Source organism: Emys orbicularis, chromosome 1 (assembly GCF_028017835.1).
Source record: "Emys orbicularis isolate rEmyOrb1 chromosome 1, rEmyOrb1.hap1, whole genome shotgun sequence".
In the NCBI taxonomy this organism is placed as follows: Eukaryota; Metazoa; Chordata; order Testudines; family Emydidae; genus Emys; species Emys orbicularis.
This window is the reverse complement of record NC_088683.1, coordinates 321,113,768-321,128,486: the sequence shown is the minus strand read 5'-3', so window position 1 is coordinate 321,128,486 and position 14,719 is coordinate 321,113,768. Positions and strand designations below refer to the sequence as shown.

The 14,719-nt window shown below is 38.3% G+C and overlaps 1 protein-coding gene across 2 annotated transcripts in view; it reads left to right on the top strand.

Annotated features, from left to right (window-relative positions):
* Window positions 1-14,719, top strand: part of FRY (FRY microtubule binding protein) — a 297,837-nt gene that overhangs the window by 145,006 nt on the left and 138,112 nt on the right. For both annotated transcript variants that reach the window (XM_065403807.1, XM_065403815.1), the window contains exons 17-22: window positions 1,819-1,926; window positions 6,547-6,802; window positions 9,821-10,003; window positions 10,920-11,006; window positions 12,106-12,365; window positions 12,661-12,850. In XM_065403807.1, the coding sequence (XP_065259879.1) occupies window positions 1,819-1,926; window positions 6,547-6,802; window positions 9,821-10,003; window positions 10,920-11,006; window positions 12,106-12,365; window positions 12,661-12,850 (1,084 nt within the window). The remainder of the gene's footprint in view (window positions 1-1,818; window positions 1,927-6,546; window positions 6,803-9,820; window positions 10,004-10,919; window positions 11,007-12,105; window positions 12,366-12,660; window positions 12,851-14,719) is intronic.

Here is a 14,719-nt window from a genome sequence, read left to right as displayed (position 1 = left end):
TCAACGCACAAACTATTAGCCCTAGTGACTGCTAGTAAAGAATTGTATACTAATTAAATGTCTAATACTGAACCTGCTTTGTCTGCCTAGAAGCCCTGCAAATTTCATCTTCTAGTGGTATTGATATTAATGAAGTACTAGGACAGATCACAAGGATTAGATCGTTAAATTCTCACATGAAAAGTTATAGTTTAGAGATAACAATGCCTAGCTCTTACATCATGCTTTTCATAAGTGGATCTCAATGCACTTCACAAGTAAATTCAGATTTTCATAATGAGAATCTATTCAATTGAGATACACTTTAAGGTACAGATATTATTAAGAAATTCATCATGAAAAATAATATTCATGCATTGTACAGTGGAAGCAGAGTACATTGAACATTCATTTGGATTTGTGATTTTTGTCAGTCCAAATTCAAGCTGATGAATGTATGAAAATGTGCTGAGAAATAATGGCTGCCAAGAAGGGCCACAAAACTACCATTAAATTCACATCTTCATATTATAATAAGTATAGGCTGTGTTTGTACCTGTAACATTAATAGTTTCAAGAATGCATTAAAACGGTGATGTTCTCTAGTCTTGTTTAAATGTTTCTAAATTCATGCCATCTGTGTTATTTAGCATGAGAATAAGATATCCAAATTTAATACCCTATGTAGTCTAGAGAGGGTACTGGACTGGGACTCTGGAGAGCTGGGTTCTATGACTTTGGGAAAGTCTCATCAATTCTCTGTGCCTTGATTTCCCATCCCATCCTTTGTCTGTTTAGACTGTAAGATTTTCAAGACAGAGTCTCTCCCTTATTATACATTTTTGTAGAGTACCTACCACAGTGAGGTACTGATCTTGGTTGGGGCCTCCGGGTGCTATTGCAATACAAATAATTAATTGTGTGAAAGACCATGCCTGTTACAATATTGTACTTTGGTTAGCTTATTTATATGGGTTACTAATGCCAGATAGCCAAATAGCAGAAGATTTGGTAAAAATAGTCAAATTAATGATCATTTTTTTGGAGACTATAGGAAGGATTTCTACTCTACTCCTGCATTCTCACAGAAATATTTGTAATGATCATAGGAAGTGGCACAACTAGAAGCCATGCTTGTTGCAATATCTGTCATTAAGATAATCATTGGTTGAAACTTAGCCTGATGTTAAGAAATTTCAAGATTTTGGCCCTGGCCTTGGTTCTCACAGAGCTTTAGGCTCACCCAATCCTCAGGGCTGCCAGGAAGCAGTTTGGCCATTGCACAATTTAGAGCAGACTTAGGGTTGCTATAAATTGTACCAGCTGGTAACAGCCTCCAAGAGGTTGTTACATCAGCTGGGGATCAACATAGGTGCTCTGGCCACTAGCTGTGCCGCCCCCTCTCTCCCCATTTCCAAATTCCTAAGTGCTCTGCGGGTGGTGGGTGGTGTCCTCCATGCCAGTGCCATATAGAGGGCCAGAATCTGGTGCTTTAATCTGTATATTATGTGGGCCTTCTTAAATACTGTACTGTGGCTAGGTAAATAATATGTTTTACAGTAAGGCCACAAAAATAAGCAAATGTTTTGGTAGTCTTTTGTGCAAGAACAGCTAAAGCCAGTCATTTATTTAAGAGAAGTTTCCTTGTTGTTATATTGTTAGTGCTTAGACTTTTTGCCAAGGACCTTACCAGTGGTCTGGCACTCAAGCAGATACATTTTTTTAGATGTTTTATATCTCTTCCATCACATTTTAGCAAAACTATAGATCCTTGAACATGTTTATTTCTAAAGTTTGGTCAGCTTCCAGTGATCCATAAACTCTGTTTCAAATTTTCAGTGGTGAGAGAAAACCAAAAATCGATCTTTTCAGAACATGTGTTGCTGCTATTCCTCGATTGCTTCCTGATGGAATGTCAAAACTTGAGTTGATCGACTTGCTGGCAAGGTAAGTGTGTAAACACTGAAAAGATTGATCAGCAGGAATAGAATGAAACTGAGCACCAGTCTGTGTAATTATTTCTTAGAGGCACATAGATGTACAAAATCATCTGTTAAAGCTTAAGATTCAACTGACCTGAGCAGCATTATCACAGAGGAGGCATTATGCCTAAGACCCCAAATGTGATACAGAAGCAAATGTGCTTTCTTAAGATGTTTTTCATGCTATGGATCAGCACATAGATTCACCCCCTTGGTAGCCCTTTGAAAACAAACTATTTTTTTGTAATATGATGTATATATAATTCTCACTATTTTTACCATAATAGTATGGTAAACAAGAGAAGAGAGGATTCATTTTTATAGTAATGGGAAAACAAACTTTTAAAATTCAGTTTTGGATTATGAATCCTACACATCAACTTGGCAAAACATAATGTACTAGAGATGGTGTGTTTTCACCTTCTTCTTACTAGTACATCGTAACCAGACTTAGCAAAATTTGATTTTTATTTTTTTATCATTTTGACATAATATCAATGGGTTTTGTTTAAGCATTTTCTTCAATTTTTATTTGTTTAAATTTTCACAGTTATGGAGGGGTGTCAAACAATGAGGTGTCAGGCAATAATTATCTTATGACAGTAGAAGTTAAAATTCAAAAATTTAAAGCTTTATAACTGTTAAAACACAAACAGTCAACATCACATGTCAAAATATGCAAAATAAGTATCCTTAAATCAAACTCTGATAAGTTCTCAAGCAGCATTTTTCTTACTTTGCCTATCTGTAAATTTCGATTATTATTGTCAGAAATATTTTTACATCAGTTTGTGAGTGTACAGTGAAATTGACATTTACTGACATTTTACCAATAAAAACCTAATCTTTCCCAGCCTAATCATAATTATTTTTAATTAAAAGAGAAAAAATAGAGAGGCAGGAGTGCTTGGGTCTCTGTCTCCCAGAGCTGGGGTCCTTACCTCTGATTTGTCTGGATACAGTGTCACTATCATGAAGGAGGGGGATTAAGGCATGGCATCTATACAATGGAGGTGGGCTCATAGATATCATAGCAGTGATACAATGCAAGTCTGAGAAGATTCAGTTGTACGACAGTTATGATAAGAGATGATGGTAGCAAAGAACTTTCAGCAAGGAACCCTTTGCCATTATATCTCAATTCTGGTGTCAGGGTACCTTTGCTAAGTGATTTCAACATATTCCCTTAAAATGGAATTATTACTGGATTACAGTGACAAAGCAAGTCATTGTGGCCACCATTATTATCAGATAAGTGACTAACCAATTTGGGCCACGTCCTAGGTTGTGTCTAAACTGTACAGGATGGAGTCTTGGGGTCAGAGGTTTAAAGATAGTTGATTCTGCCCAACTCCCTTGTGCTGTGGTACCAGCTTCCATCTGGGATAATGGATGTGGGGCCCATGCTTAATATTTTAGTAGCTTAGTAATGACTTGTCAGCACGTGCACTCATTCATCATTCTCTGATGGGCCTATGGCAGTTGTTGCTTCCTTGAAAGGCAGCTAGGGAAGTAACATGAGGGTCTAATCTAGATGGAAGTTTATGAACTACTCCAATGACCTTTAACCTAAAGACACAAAGTTGTTTTTACATCTTTATCAGAATAAAGCGCATTCACTATAAAACAATGAAAGTTTTCCCAGTCGCAATTCAAATATGGGCTATTTCCCTCACACCAGTTTTCTCCTGCCACCCATGCTGCATCCCAAGGGCTCCGACTTTACTGGTCTGGAGATGCTACATAATGTGTTACAATATTTTCTCACTTCAGGTTCAGGATTCATCACATTTTGTGACTAAAATCCATACTGGAATCTAAAGTTTTGGGGATTCAACCTTTCCTAACTATAATCCTTTTGAAAAGAGAAATCCAGAGTCCTGGGCCACCTTTCAGTAGTGGTCTGTGTGAGCTCTGATGTTTGGACAAAAAGCTATTAATGTGTTTTTCTTTCTCAAGATTAAACAACATCTCTGGCTTAACAGATTCTTTTAACCACAGTTTAGTTTGAATTTTCATCCTTAGAACAGATGTGTCTTTTGGCAAATCCCAGAAAGAATCTGTAACTCAAAAACTAGGTTTTCTTCCAAGACAGCTGTATCCAAATTATGAGCAGCAAAGCAGATGTCAAGCTCATATTCTGCCTTTTGCTGCCCACTGGATCCATTTATTACAAATCCCCAAGGTAGGTTTTAGATTTAAGGGTCTGAAGTGCAAACAAGTGAATATTTACTGGCTTTGGTGATCTTTCTTGCTCAGTAAGAATTGTGAGAAACCAAAGTACTTACTACCACCAATATACTACAGGATGACTTGTCTTTATATTTTCTTGACATCACCTGATCTGCTTCATCCTAAAAATGACTTTGCCAAGCCAAATTATTTACCAGAAAGAGTTCTTCTCATAAAGTCTTACATCTGAGTAATAAGGAGAAATTCTTAATGCAGCCATGGTAACTCATCCAATTCATGTCCATTCTACTGACTCCACTATCATAGTATTACAGAGCTATGGTTTTATACTAGGTTTAATTTTAATCAATGTTGTCCAATGCATTTATACAGTAACTTGAGCTTGGAGGCAGTTTTAGTCTGTATTTTGTTTTCCACTACCTCCATGTGTCACTTAGGAAGAGTCATTTTATGAATGACTCAGTCATAATCTGAGTTTATTGCTTGGTTTTGTGATCTTTAGTGTCCAGAGGAGAAGGTGATAAATTGCCTTCCTTTAGTGCCAGAGAAACACAGTAATTCCCAATTTGTTAAGAATTTCATGTGGATATTTCACAGGTTATACCTCCAGGGGCGAGGGTGGGCACCTCTCTCATCCCAGATGTTCTTTTCCTGGCTGTAAATCTTGCTGTAGCTCTGGTTTGGAATGTTGGGTGCGGGCCTCTGACTGGAAGTTTGAGGGAGGCAGCTCTCTCCCTTCTGGGCATAACAGCCGTTCAAAATATAAAAGGGAAACAAAATAGTCCTGCAGGCCACAAAACAGTCCAGGCTCACCCTTGCTTTCCCTCACAAGGCAGAAGGTCAATAGTCTCTGTGAAGGGGGAATGGGTTCATAATCCCCTGTATGTCTGAGGTTGCCCAGGCTGAGTGCCCTGGGCCCTAACAAAAGAAGAATAATGAATTAAAGATGGTCCCTCTGTGTCTCCAGAGGGTCCATGCAGCAAAGGCTCTTAAGCAGCTTTCCCGGGTAAGCAGCCCCTGCTCTGTGCTCTAGTTTTGCTTTCCTCTGAGTGCCACCCTGCACTGGGCTTGGACCCTCCCTTTTAAGAAGCTGCCCATCTCAGGTTTGGCAGGCCTCACAGGTACTGAGAGGCGCTCTTTCGCCCTTTGCTGACTGGGGTAGAAACCTGTCCCACCACAGGATCATGAAGCATAGCAATCCACTTTAGAGTCATGTTCTCTGTTGGTGAAGTTCCATGGCAATTAGACTTTCCTTGCATAGAATAAAACAATCTTTGACCTGCCTATGAAGAATTTCAGACTGGTTGGAGTCAATTAACTTCACTTTTACACACATTGAACCAAATTCTTCTCTCAATTTTACCACGTTGTACAATTTTAACGGAAAAGAATTTGGTCCACTGCATATTATTAGGGTCCCTCTAGATTTTTCTCTAATTATTCACAAATAGATCCTCATTTCTAATTATTCAGGGACTACATTTAAATACTTGGAAAGTGGATGCTAACCCATCCATCAATATTACCAACTTTTGGTTAATGAAGACTTAGTACACTGTGGAAGTGACAAACTTAAAAATGTGCTGAGCGTATTGATCTTTAAGTGTTTCATTCTGCCCAGCTACAAGCTATGAAGTGACTTTCTCATTTTGTTCTAAAGAGGAAACATGGATTGCTGTCCATCAGAAAAGGGCACAAATGAGGTGCAAATATAGAAACAGAGAAAATAAAAGAGAGAAAATGGGATCTAAAATGCCAGTTCCTTAGAAAATACTTGGGGGGGATAGACTTCTAGTTCTTAAAAAATTGAGAGTATCATGGAGCTTGTGGTTTCTATTTCTATTTCCCAGGAGAAATGAAAGTATGAGGCAATGTTTGTGTTCTAGTTAGGAATTTTTAATTTCATTTAAAGTTCCTCTCTCAAGTAACTATAATTTGCTTTTTCTGAGTTGAAGGTTCATTTTAAATGTTCTATAGGCACATGGGAGATTTTTGTTTGTTTTTGTTTGTTTGTTTGATTTTATCTTGGAAGTAAAAAAAAAAATCTGAGGTGCATGCATTATCGTGAAAGTCTTTTGATCTCATAAGTGATCCAGTCAGCAGTATTCTTTGTTCTGAGAAACTGCAAAGTTGCCATATTTCAACTATCTTGAAACATGCTCTTGTAGGTGAAAAAAATAAGTTGCTCATAAAGTTACTCTATAGTATCTTTTTTAATTTCTATAAAATGTTGATGATGGTGATTGTGGTCAATAACAATAAAAGCTTGAATCGTTTTATGAAATTTTACATTAACTTTGGGGAATTTCTGTCAGTGTTAATTTATACTTTGCTCAATTACACCATTTAATGGTGTTTACATTTTTAGTGTCACTTTTATTTTAACATGCAGACTCTCTATTCACATGGATGATGAACTTCGGCACATTGCACAAAATTCTCTTCAGGGTCTACTTGTTGACTTTGTTGACTGGCGAGAGGATGTGCTCTTTGGTTTTACTAACTTCCTACTACGTGAAGTGAATGATATGCATCACACTCTTCTTGATACTTCCCTGAAGTTGCTGCTACAGTTGCTTACACAATGGAAACTTGTAATACACACTCCAGGAAAATCCAGTGAACAGACAAAAAGCAGATCATCAGAGGTATGAATAAAAGAGAACTGCATTCCAATAGTTATACCCATTTATGATGCTATTTAACTTTTCCTGGATAGTGTTCTGTTTTATGTATGCCTTATTTACTCAAGTTGTACCCCAGCAGAATTCACTGCTGTTAGACTTTTTTCTATAAAACAGTTGGTTCAGCTGTCTCATAGAAGCATAGAAATGTAGGGCTGGAAGCAGGGGTGAAAGTAGAAATAGGGACTTACCGGTACGGGGCTGGGTTGGGGCCGGCTCTGGCCCCCGGAAGGGGCGGGGCCTCGGGCGGAAGGGGCGGGGATGGGGGGTCAGAGCCAGCCCTGGCCCGCCCTGTACTGGTAAGTGCCCTCCCCCTCCCCTGCCGGGGTAGCAGCGGCAGCTGGGGGCTCCGGCAGCAGTTTAAAGGGCCCAGAGCCGCTGCTGGGAGCCCCAGGCCCTTTAAATTGCCTCCTGGGGAAGCCGGGCCGCCCCGGTACGGCGCACCAGCTCTTGCTGGTACACCGTACCGGGGCGTACCGGCTTACTTTCACCTCTGGCTGGAAGGGACCTACAGGTTATCTACTAGTCCATCCACCCATGCTGAGGCAGGATTAAGTGTACCTAGAACAGCTGTTACCCTTTGCAGCATAGTACATGTCATTGTAGTGCAGCAACATAGGAGAATGTATGTCAAACTAGAATAGGCTTGTTAACAAAAACATATAAAAGAGGTGGGGCTGTTTTACCCTTCAAACTTTCTAAAATTTGACATTTTGTTTGGATAAATAAGCATTTATAGCCAAGATTTTCAAACGTGAATTTAGGTGTCTCAATATTTTAAGTGCCCAAATTGAGATACTGTAAAAGGGCTTAATTTTCAACAGTGGGTGGGTGATCAGCACTTTTTGAAAATCAGCTGAGCAAGAAACTGAACAAACCATTTGCTTTTAACAGAAATTTTCAATAACTTTTTTGTTTGTATTCCCTAAACGATCTGTCAACGTCTAAAAGATTTGGCCACGCTTTCTAATATCTCTCACTCTATCTTTGTCATGTATTTCTCATGTAATAGCACCATATTAACACCTATGTCATGAAATATCATGGTAGATTATGTTGAATCAATAATACTATATAGACCCAATGTGTTTTTAGAGGAGATCACTATGCTTCCCGATGATGCCGACTCTCATGATTTTATTGAGTCTTGCAATATTCATTTTTTCTGAAAGCCCCAGCTTTTGGAGTCCCGTGATTACATGAGAATCTCAGCTTTCATTTAAAAATGAAATTAAGTTTCTAGACCATATAGTCGGGGAAGAAAACTTGAAAACATGACCTGAGTTCACCTTAAAGGCTCAAAAACCTGAAGACAACTAAAAAGACATCCTCCTCCATTTATTTTGGTCTTATTTTTTATCAATATTATGATTTGCGGGGGGCTGACTCAAGATGCTTGTCATAGTCAGCACTGAGATTAACACAGTTATTTAATTATCTGCTGTAAGGACTTGATCCTGCATGTAGAAATGCTCATTGCTATTCTTGAGCCAGCATCTGAAAAGCAATTGTCCCCCTTCCTATCTTCTGTTCCTGCCCAGAATGAAAATGGGGATCTTGCAGTTATAAGGGTGGCTGGGGCTATGGACAATGGAGTGGAGCTTCACCTCCCTTAGCTGCCACATTGGTCAGTTCAAGGGATGGGGAGGGAGGTGATTAGTTCCAGCAAAACCCCCACCCCAGGCATGTTTAAGCATTGAACATTTCTTCTTGCTGAAAGCTATCCCATCTACCCAGTAGGTACTCTAGTTGTCAGAGCTGGGTTTCCAGCAGTGACAGATTAGGCACTGGGCCTACAGGGCCTGTGCCCAGGGGCCCTGGACAAACCGGGAGTCCCGGAGCCCTGGCCGCTGGGAAGGCAGGGAAAGCCCCATGCCTGACCCCGCTCCCCCGTAGCAGCGCCTTGCGGGCGCGGCAGGAGAAGCCCCTGTGCCCTCGCGTCCCCACTCCCCAGCAAAAGCCAGGGGCTGCAGGGGAAGCCCCCAGCGCCCCGACCCTCGTCTCCCACAGAAGCATGGGAGTTGGCGGGGGAAGCCCCAGGACTGGGACTCCCTCTGCGGCCCCGGGACTGAAGGAGCTCTCGGTACCTGCTGCAGCTTGAGGCTGTGGCAGAGGGACAGAGCTTCTCCAGTCTTGGAACTGCAGTGTGGGGGAGGGGCCCAGAAAGTAGCAAAATGGTTGTGGGGCTGCAGTGGGGGTGCAGAATATGGGGACCTTGGGTGGAATGGGGGCAGGGCCCTGGGGAAGAGGCAGAAAGGCGGGGCTGCTGGTGGAAGGGATGGGGTAGGGCCCCCCACTTGCTCTGGCCCAGGGTTCCAGGAAACCTTAATCCGCCTCTGCTTTCCAGGCCTGCTCTGGGTCTAATCCAGTTGTTTTTTTGGGATCAGGGAGGAATTTTTCCCTCTGGGCAAGAATGATAAGATATCTAGTGGGTATCCTGGATGCCTGGCAGGTGGGGATAATAAGAATAAGTTATGGTACTTATGAAAATAATTAAAAAGGGGGAAGGTTTAAATAAATTTCAATAAATATTGTTGCAATTTGTGGTTGGTGTCCAGTGCAGGTAATAGGCTTCAAAGGGTCAGCACATGGGACAGAGCACAATACCTAAGAGGGCCTAGTGGACCCTGTTAACCTGTAGGATGAGAGGAAGTCTTAAATCCCTGGTCCACCTTCATGCCCCCTTGCAGGAGGAGGATAGTGGAATCTAGCAGTGGGCTTAACCTTGAATTAAGTGGAGAGCCACTAAGAGAGCCAATCCTCATTCCTTCATTGTATGTCATGGGGCCATTTAACCCCACATGGGACCCAGTTAATTCCTGATAGCTTGGGTGGGGTCAGTCCTCCCTTAAGTAAAGTTGTGGCCTATCTGTTTTTATTCTCGTGAGCGTCCTGGCCAAATAGAGCACTTCTGAGTAACCTCATCCTCATCCCCCATTAATATTTCCCTCTTTTGAGTATAGTTTTCTCATTTCTTTACAGCTGATACCAAACGGATCCAGCCATAGGATACAGTCTGAAAGAAGTCCTTATTCCAACGTACTGCATGCTGTGGAAGGATTTGCACTGGTACTACTTTGTAGTTTCCAGGTTGCTACCCGTAAACTAGCAGTTTTGATTCTCAGAGAGATCCGTGCTTTATTTCTCGCCCTGGGGCAGGCAGAGGTATGGATTTTTTTTAGAAGTTTCAAAACAAAATTTTCCAGAGATAAAGTCTGAACTAAAATTAACAGTGCTGCTTTACCATAATGCATATAATGCAAGAGGTCATTCATTATAAATAAAACATTTGACCTATTTGGAATTTGCCATTTTAATTTGTCTGATTATTGCAGACCTTACAGTTTATGGGCTGTTGACTGTAAAGGACTAATCACGTTCTTTTTGCAAAACCTGTTATGTTGTTCACAAAGAACCTCCAGTTTTGCACAACATCTAACCCTTTTTCAGTTTTTTTTCTGTTATAAAGTATACCCAAAGGTATACTGTAAAATCGTTCCTTGAATTGGGCAAATAATTTTTGTATCATCAGCATTATTAATTTTTAGTGAAAATAAAATTCACTATTACAACGTCAGTATATTCAACAAAAACAGCATAATAAACATTTAACTTTATTCACATAAAATATTCCTTGTACAGTACAGAAGTCTAACTTTTTTCTTGTGTACAGATATAAAAGTATGTAGTCTTGCTGTGTGTGTGGATGAGCCATCTAGCTGCCTGAGAACACAAATATGTGTGTTCATAGAAAAGGAATGCTTTAGTTAAACAGTTAAACTAGGTTTTCAGTCCTTTGATACCAGATGTCCCAAGTCATATGGGATTTTCTGATGAGCACTTTTGTTCAGTGAATTAAGGCCAGTAATTAACTTCCTTTCAAACCACAAAATGGGCTTGACTTTGAGGTTAATACAACAAAAGGCAAAATTTATCCATCAAGACAACCACCTGAATATATTTTTTACCAGTTCTGTATCTTATAATCTTTCATGCAGTTCTGTTTCGTGTATTAAACAAAGATGAAAAGAATCAGTTAGCTAAGGAAAGTAGTTGACTACTATTACCTTAATTTGTACAGGATGATGACAGGCCTATGATTGATGTCATGGATCAACTAAGTTCTTCTATTCTTGAAAGTTTTATTCATGTGGCAGTTTCTGATTCGGTAAGTACTTGCTTATTTTCACTGATTGCTAATGGTTCACCATATATGCTGAACAAATATAACATGAAATAGTTAAAGAAAGCTATTAGAAATGCACAGAAAATTCCTGTGCCACGTGCTAGACATGTAAAAGATATATGATTAGTCTAAAAACTGCAGTTGTATTTCAAAACATTTTAACACTACAGGTAATTCATTTATTATTCAGCTGAGCACGAGTTGCCTCCGTAAGTGCACTATTACTACACCAGCAATGGTAATTTATCTGATGATAGACATTTGCAATATACCACCAGCTATTTCATGTTTATAGGGGCAGATACTCCAGCTCGTGTGAATTGTCATAGCTCCATTGAAATCAGTGGAGTTATGAGAATTTACACCAGCTGAGGATCTGCCCCTTATTGTACGTAAGTGTCAGTACGAGTTCTGGGTTTGTTTTATCCTGGCAGTCATAAAATATACACTGTACTACAGTAGCAACCAATTGTGCTAGGTGCTTTACAAACATAAAGAAAGACACAGTTCCTGCCCCAAAGCTCCAGGGGTTTTATTTATGGGTAAAATTTTCAAAAGCATTTAAGTGACTTAGGTACAAAAGTCTGTAACAAAACTGAAAATTTAACTGAAAATTTGTATCTATGTCAGTATATGTATGTATATAAATGTGTACATAAAAACATATGCCCACATTGCTTAGTCATTGTTCGTTCCTTTGTTTTGTTTTTGTCAATATAGAAGTTTGGTATATGATATAAAAACAGTTTTATATATACAGTTATAACCCAATAACATCAGTGTTTTTCAGATTTAATTCATGTTATTAATGTACCAAATTTACACATTTTTAGCCTTCATTCCCACAGATATTTTTCTTAAGAAAAGAGTTAAAGAATATACAGTAGAGAAATGGTTTCTTCATATGATGGGAACAGCTCTTGCCAATAGGAGATGGCATTTATAACCGATTAATGCCTTGATTGAGCAAAACGCGCGAGCATCTTTATTTAGGAAGTAGATGCCTAAATGCCTTGCAGACCGAAATAGTTGGGAATAAGTTATTACCACTGTGATTTTGTTTTGTTTTTTCTTTCCACAGACTACATTACCATTAACACACAATGTGGATTTGCAATGGCTGGTAGAATGGAATGCAGTCTTAGTAAATAGTCATTATGATGTAAAAAGCCCTTCCCATGTCTGGATATTTGCACAGTCAGTTAAAGATCCATGGGTTCTCTGCCTCTTCAGTTTTCTTAGACAAGAGAATTTACCAAAACATTGTCCTACGGCTCTTAGCTATGCTTGGCCATATGCTTTTACGAGGTTACAGCTAGTAATGCCTCTTGTGGATCCAAAGTAAGTGATACTCTGGGTTAGTGACATTATTATGTAAATTCTATAGTCCCATATTTTCAGACCAGTCTGGCAGTCCAGCTATGCTAATAGTATCCAAACTTTTGGTATTTGATATGATAATTGCCACTTTAAACTGTAATGATTCCATTTCTTATTGCCTTCATTGATTTTATTTTTACATCATATAATATTTAATAGTATAGTTGTTGTTACTCAGCTTGTTTCGTTTTTTTAAAAAGCTCTGGAAAATTAAAATTAGGAACTGGGATTAACTATTTTTTTTTTTTAATTCCAGTATCCCTGTTAATGCAAAGAAAACCAGTACAGCGAGCAGTGGAGACAACTATGTAACTCTGTGGAGAAACTATCTTATTCTCTGCTTTGGAGTAGCGAAACCCAGTATTATGAGCCCTGGACACTTACGTGCTTCCACTCCAGAGATCATGGCTACCACTCCCGATGGAACAGTAAGCTACGATAACAAGGTGACATGGCATGCTTCAGAAGAATTATTCCATAATTATTTTAAATATGTTTTTAAAAGAATTTACATGTGAAAGCCAAGTAGTAGTGATAAAAGTACATCTGAGGACTATTTCGACATATGTGATTTGGTTTAAGTATTATTATTTATTATTGAAAACATTCATTTGTATAGCACATTACACCATTTGCCATTAAACATTTGACAATTCCCGTGGTATTTGCAGCACATTCCTGTGTTATGTTGTTAATTTGTATTCTAAGTAGTATATATTCCAAGTATGGAAATGCTGCACATAATATGCTAAAGTTAACTTTACCTTGTGTCATGCTTTTAATGCAGATCACTCTGTTAAGTACTGTTATAGCACATACATAAGCAATAAGGCACAATGGGCGATGTATTTCTGCGTCATTATTGCAATTCTGGAGTGTGATATGAAACCAAAGGCCAAGTGGTAACTGCTTGAGAAATGTACTAATTCCTACAAATTCATTGACTGGAGTCTTTTGTTGATATTGTAAACTTAATTTAAAAAGTACAATACTATTTATGAAAATAAAGTACAATACTGTCTTTTAAAATACAGAAAACTTTTAAACCAGGGTGGATAAATATCGATTAAAAAATTAAAATCAGATGTTTTATTTAAATTCAGATTTATTTATAAAGATATGCTATTTAAAATTAAATTTGAAATTGACAACCTATGTTAAGGCCTAAACTTACTATAATATATTAAAATCATTTAAAAGTTAACTACAAAAAATAATATTGGAGTACTTGTTTGCTGCCAAGATTTAAAGAAAGTCAGCCCACTGAACTGGTGGAAGTCACTGGCTAAGCACCTGGATCCGGAACTGTTGAAGTGCCAAACCAGCTTTTGACAGCAGTAACCTTTTCTGCAGATGAAGAGACTGTTTTCTTCATTTCTGTTTATTCAGCTAGTTCAGTTCAATGACTCTTTTATGCGAAGTTAAGTAACCAGTTGGAAGTTGAAAAAGCCGGAAAGCTGTTTTTTTTTTTCTTCCAATCTATCAATAAAAACTAGATGTGAAAGGATGAGATCTACTGGTTCTAAAATCTTGAAGGATGTAGTGACCAGAAATAATCAGTTCAACTCACTAACAATAGATCGATAGATTTCAAGGCCATTGTGATCATCTAGTCATATAACAGAGGCCATAGAACTTCCCCAAAATAATTCCTAGAGCATATCTTTTAGAAAAACATCCAATCTTGATTTCAAAATTGTCACGGACAGAGAATCCACCACGACCGTTGGTAAATTGTTCCAATGGTTAATTGCCCTCACTGTCAAATTTACATCTCATTTCCAGTCTGAATTTGTCTGCTTCAACTTCCTGCTGATGGATGAATGGATGGATAAACTGTTTAATAAATCAGTTCGTTTTAAATGCAAAACATGTTTCGATAAACTTTTTTCTTATGCTTTGTAAGGAAGTTTTATTTAATTAAAAATGGCTGTTTTGTGCATTTTTAATTTAATTTTAATTTCCATTCAAATAGAGCATAACATCAATCACTAGTAAAAATTAATCACCATCTAGTAAATGAGAAATGCAACACTCTCCATTTTCTAACATAGAAAAATGTAAAAAATTAAGAGTCTGAATAAATGTAAGTTAAAGCTATCTAATTGCTTAAATAAATGGGTATAGATATAGTGTATCCTCCTGGTTAGCAAAAAGAAGCACTACATTTAGTGAAAGAGTATATCTGGTTGCAAATCAACATGTTTTAATGGTTACCAACCAATGAGAATAAACCTTTTTTAAGGAATATAAGTAAGTTCAAATGTAAAACAAGATTCAAAATTAATTATTTAGAACATAAGAACGGCCGTACC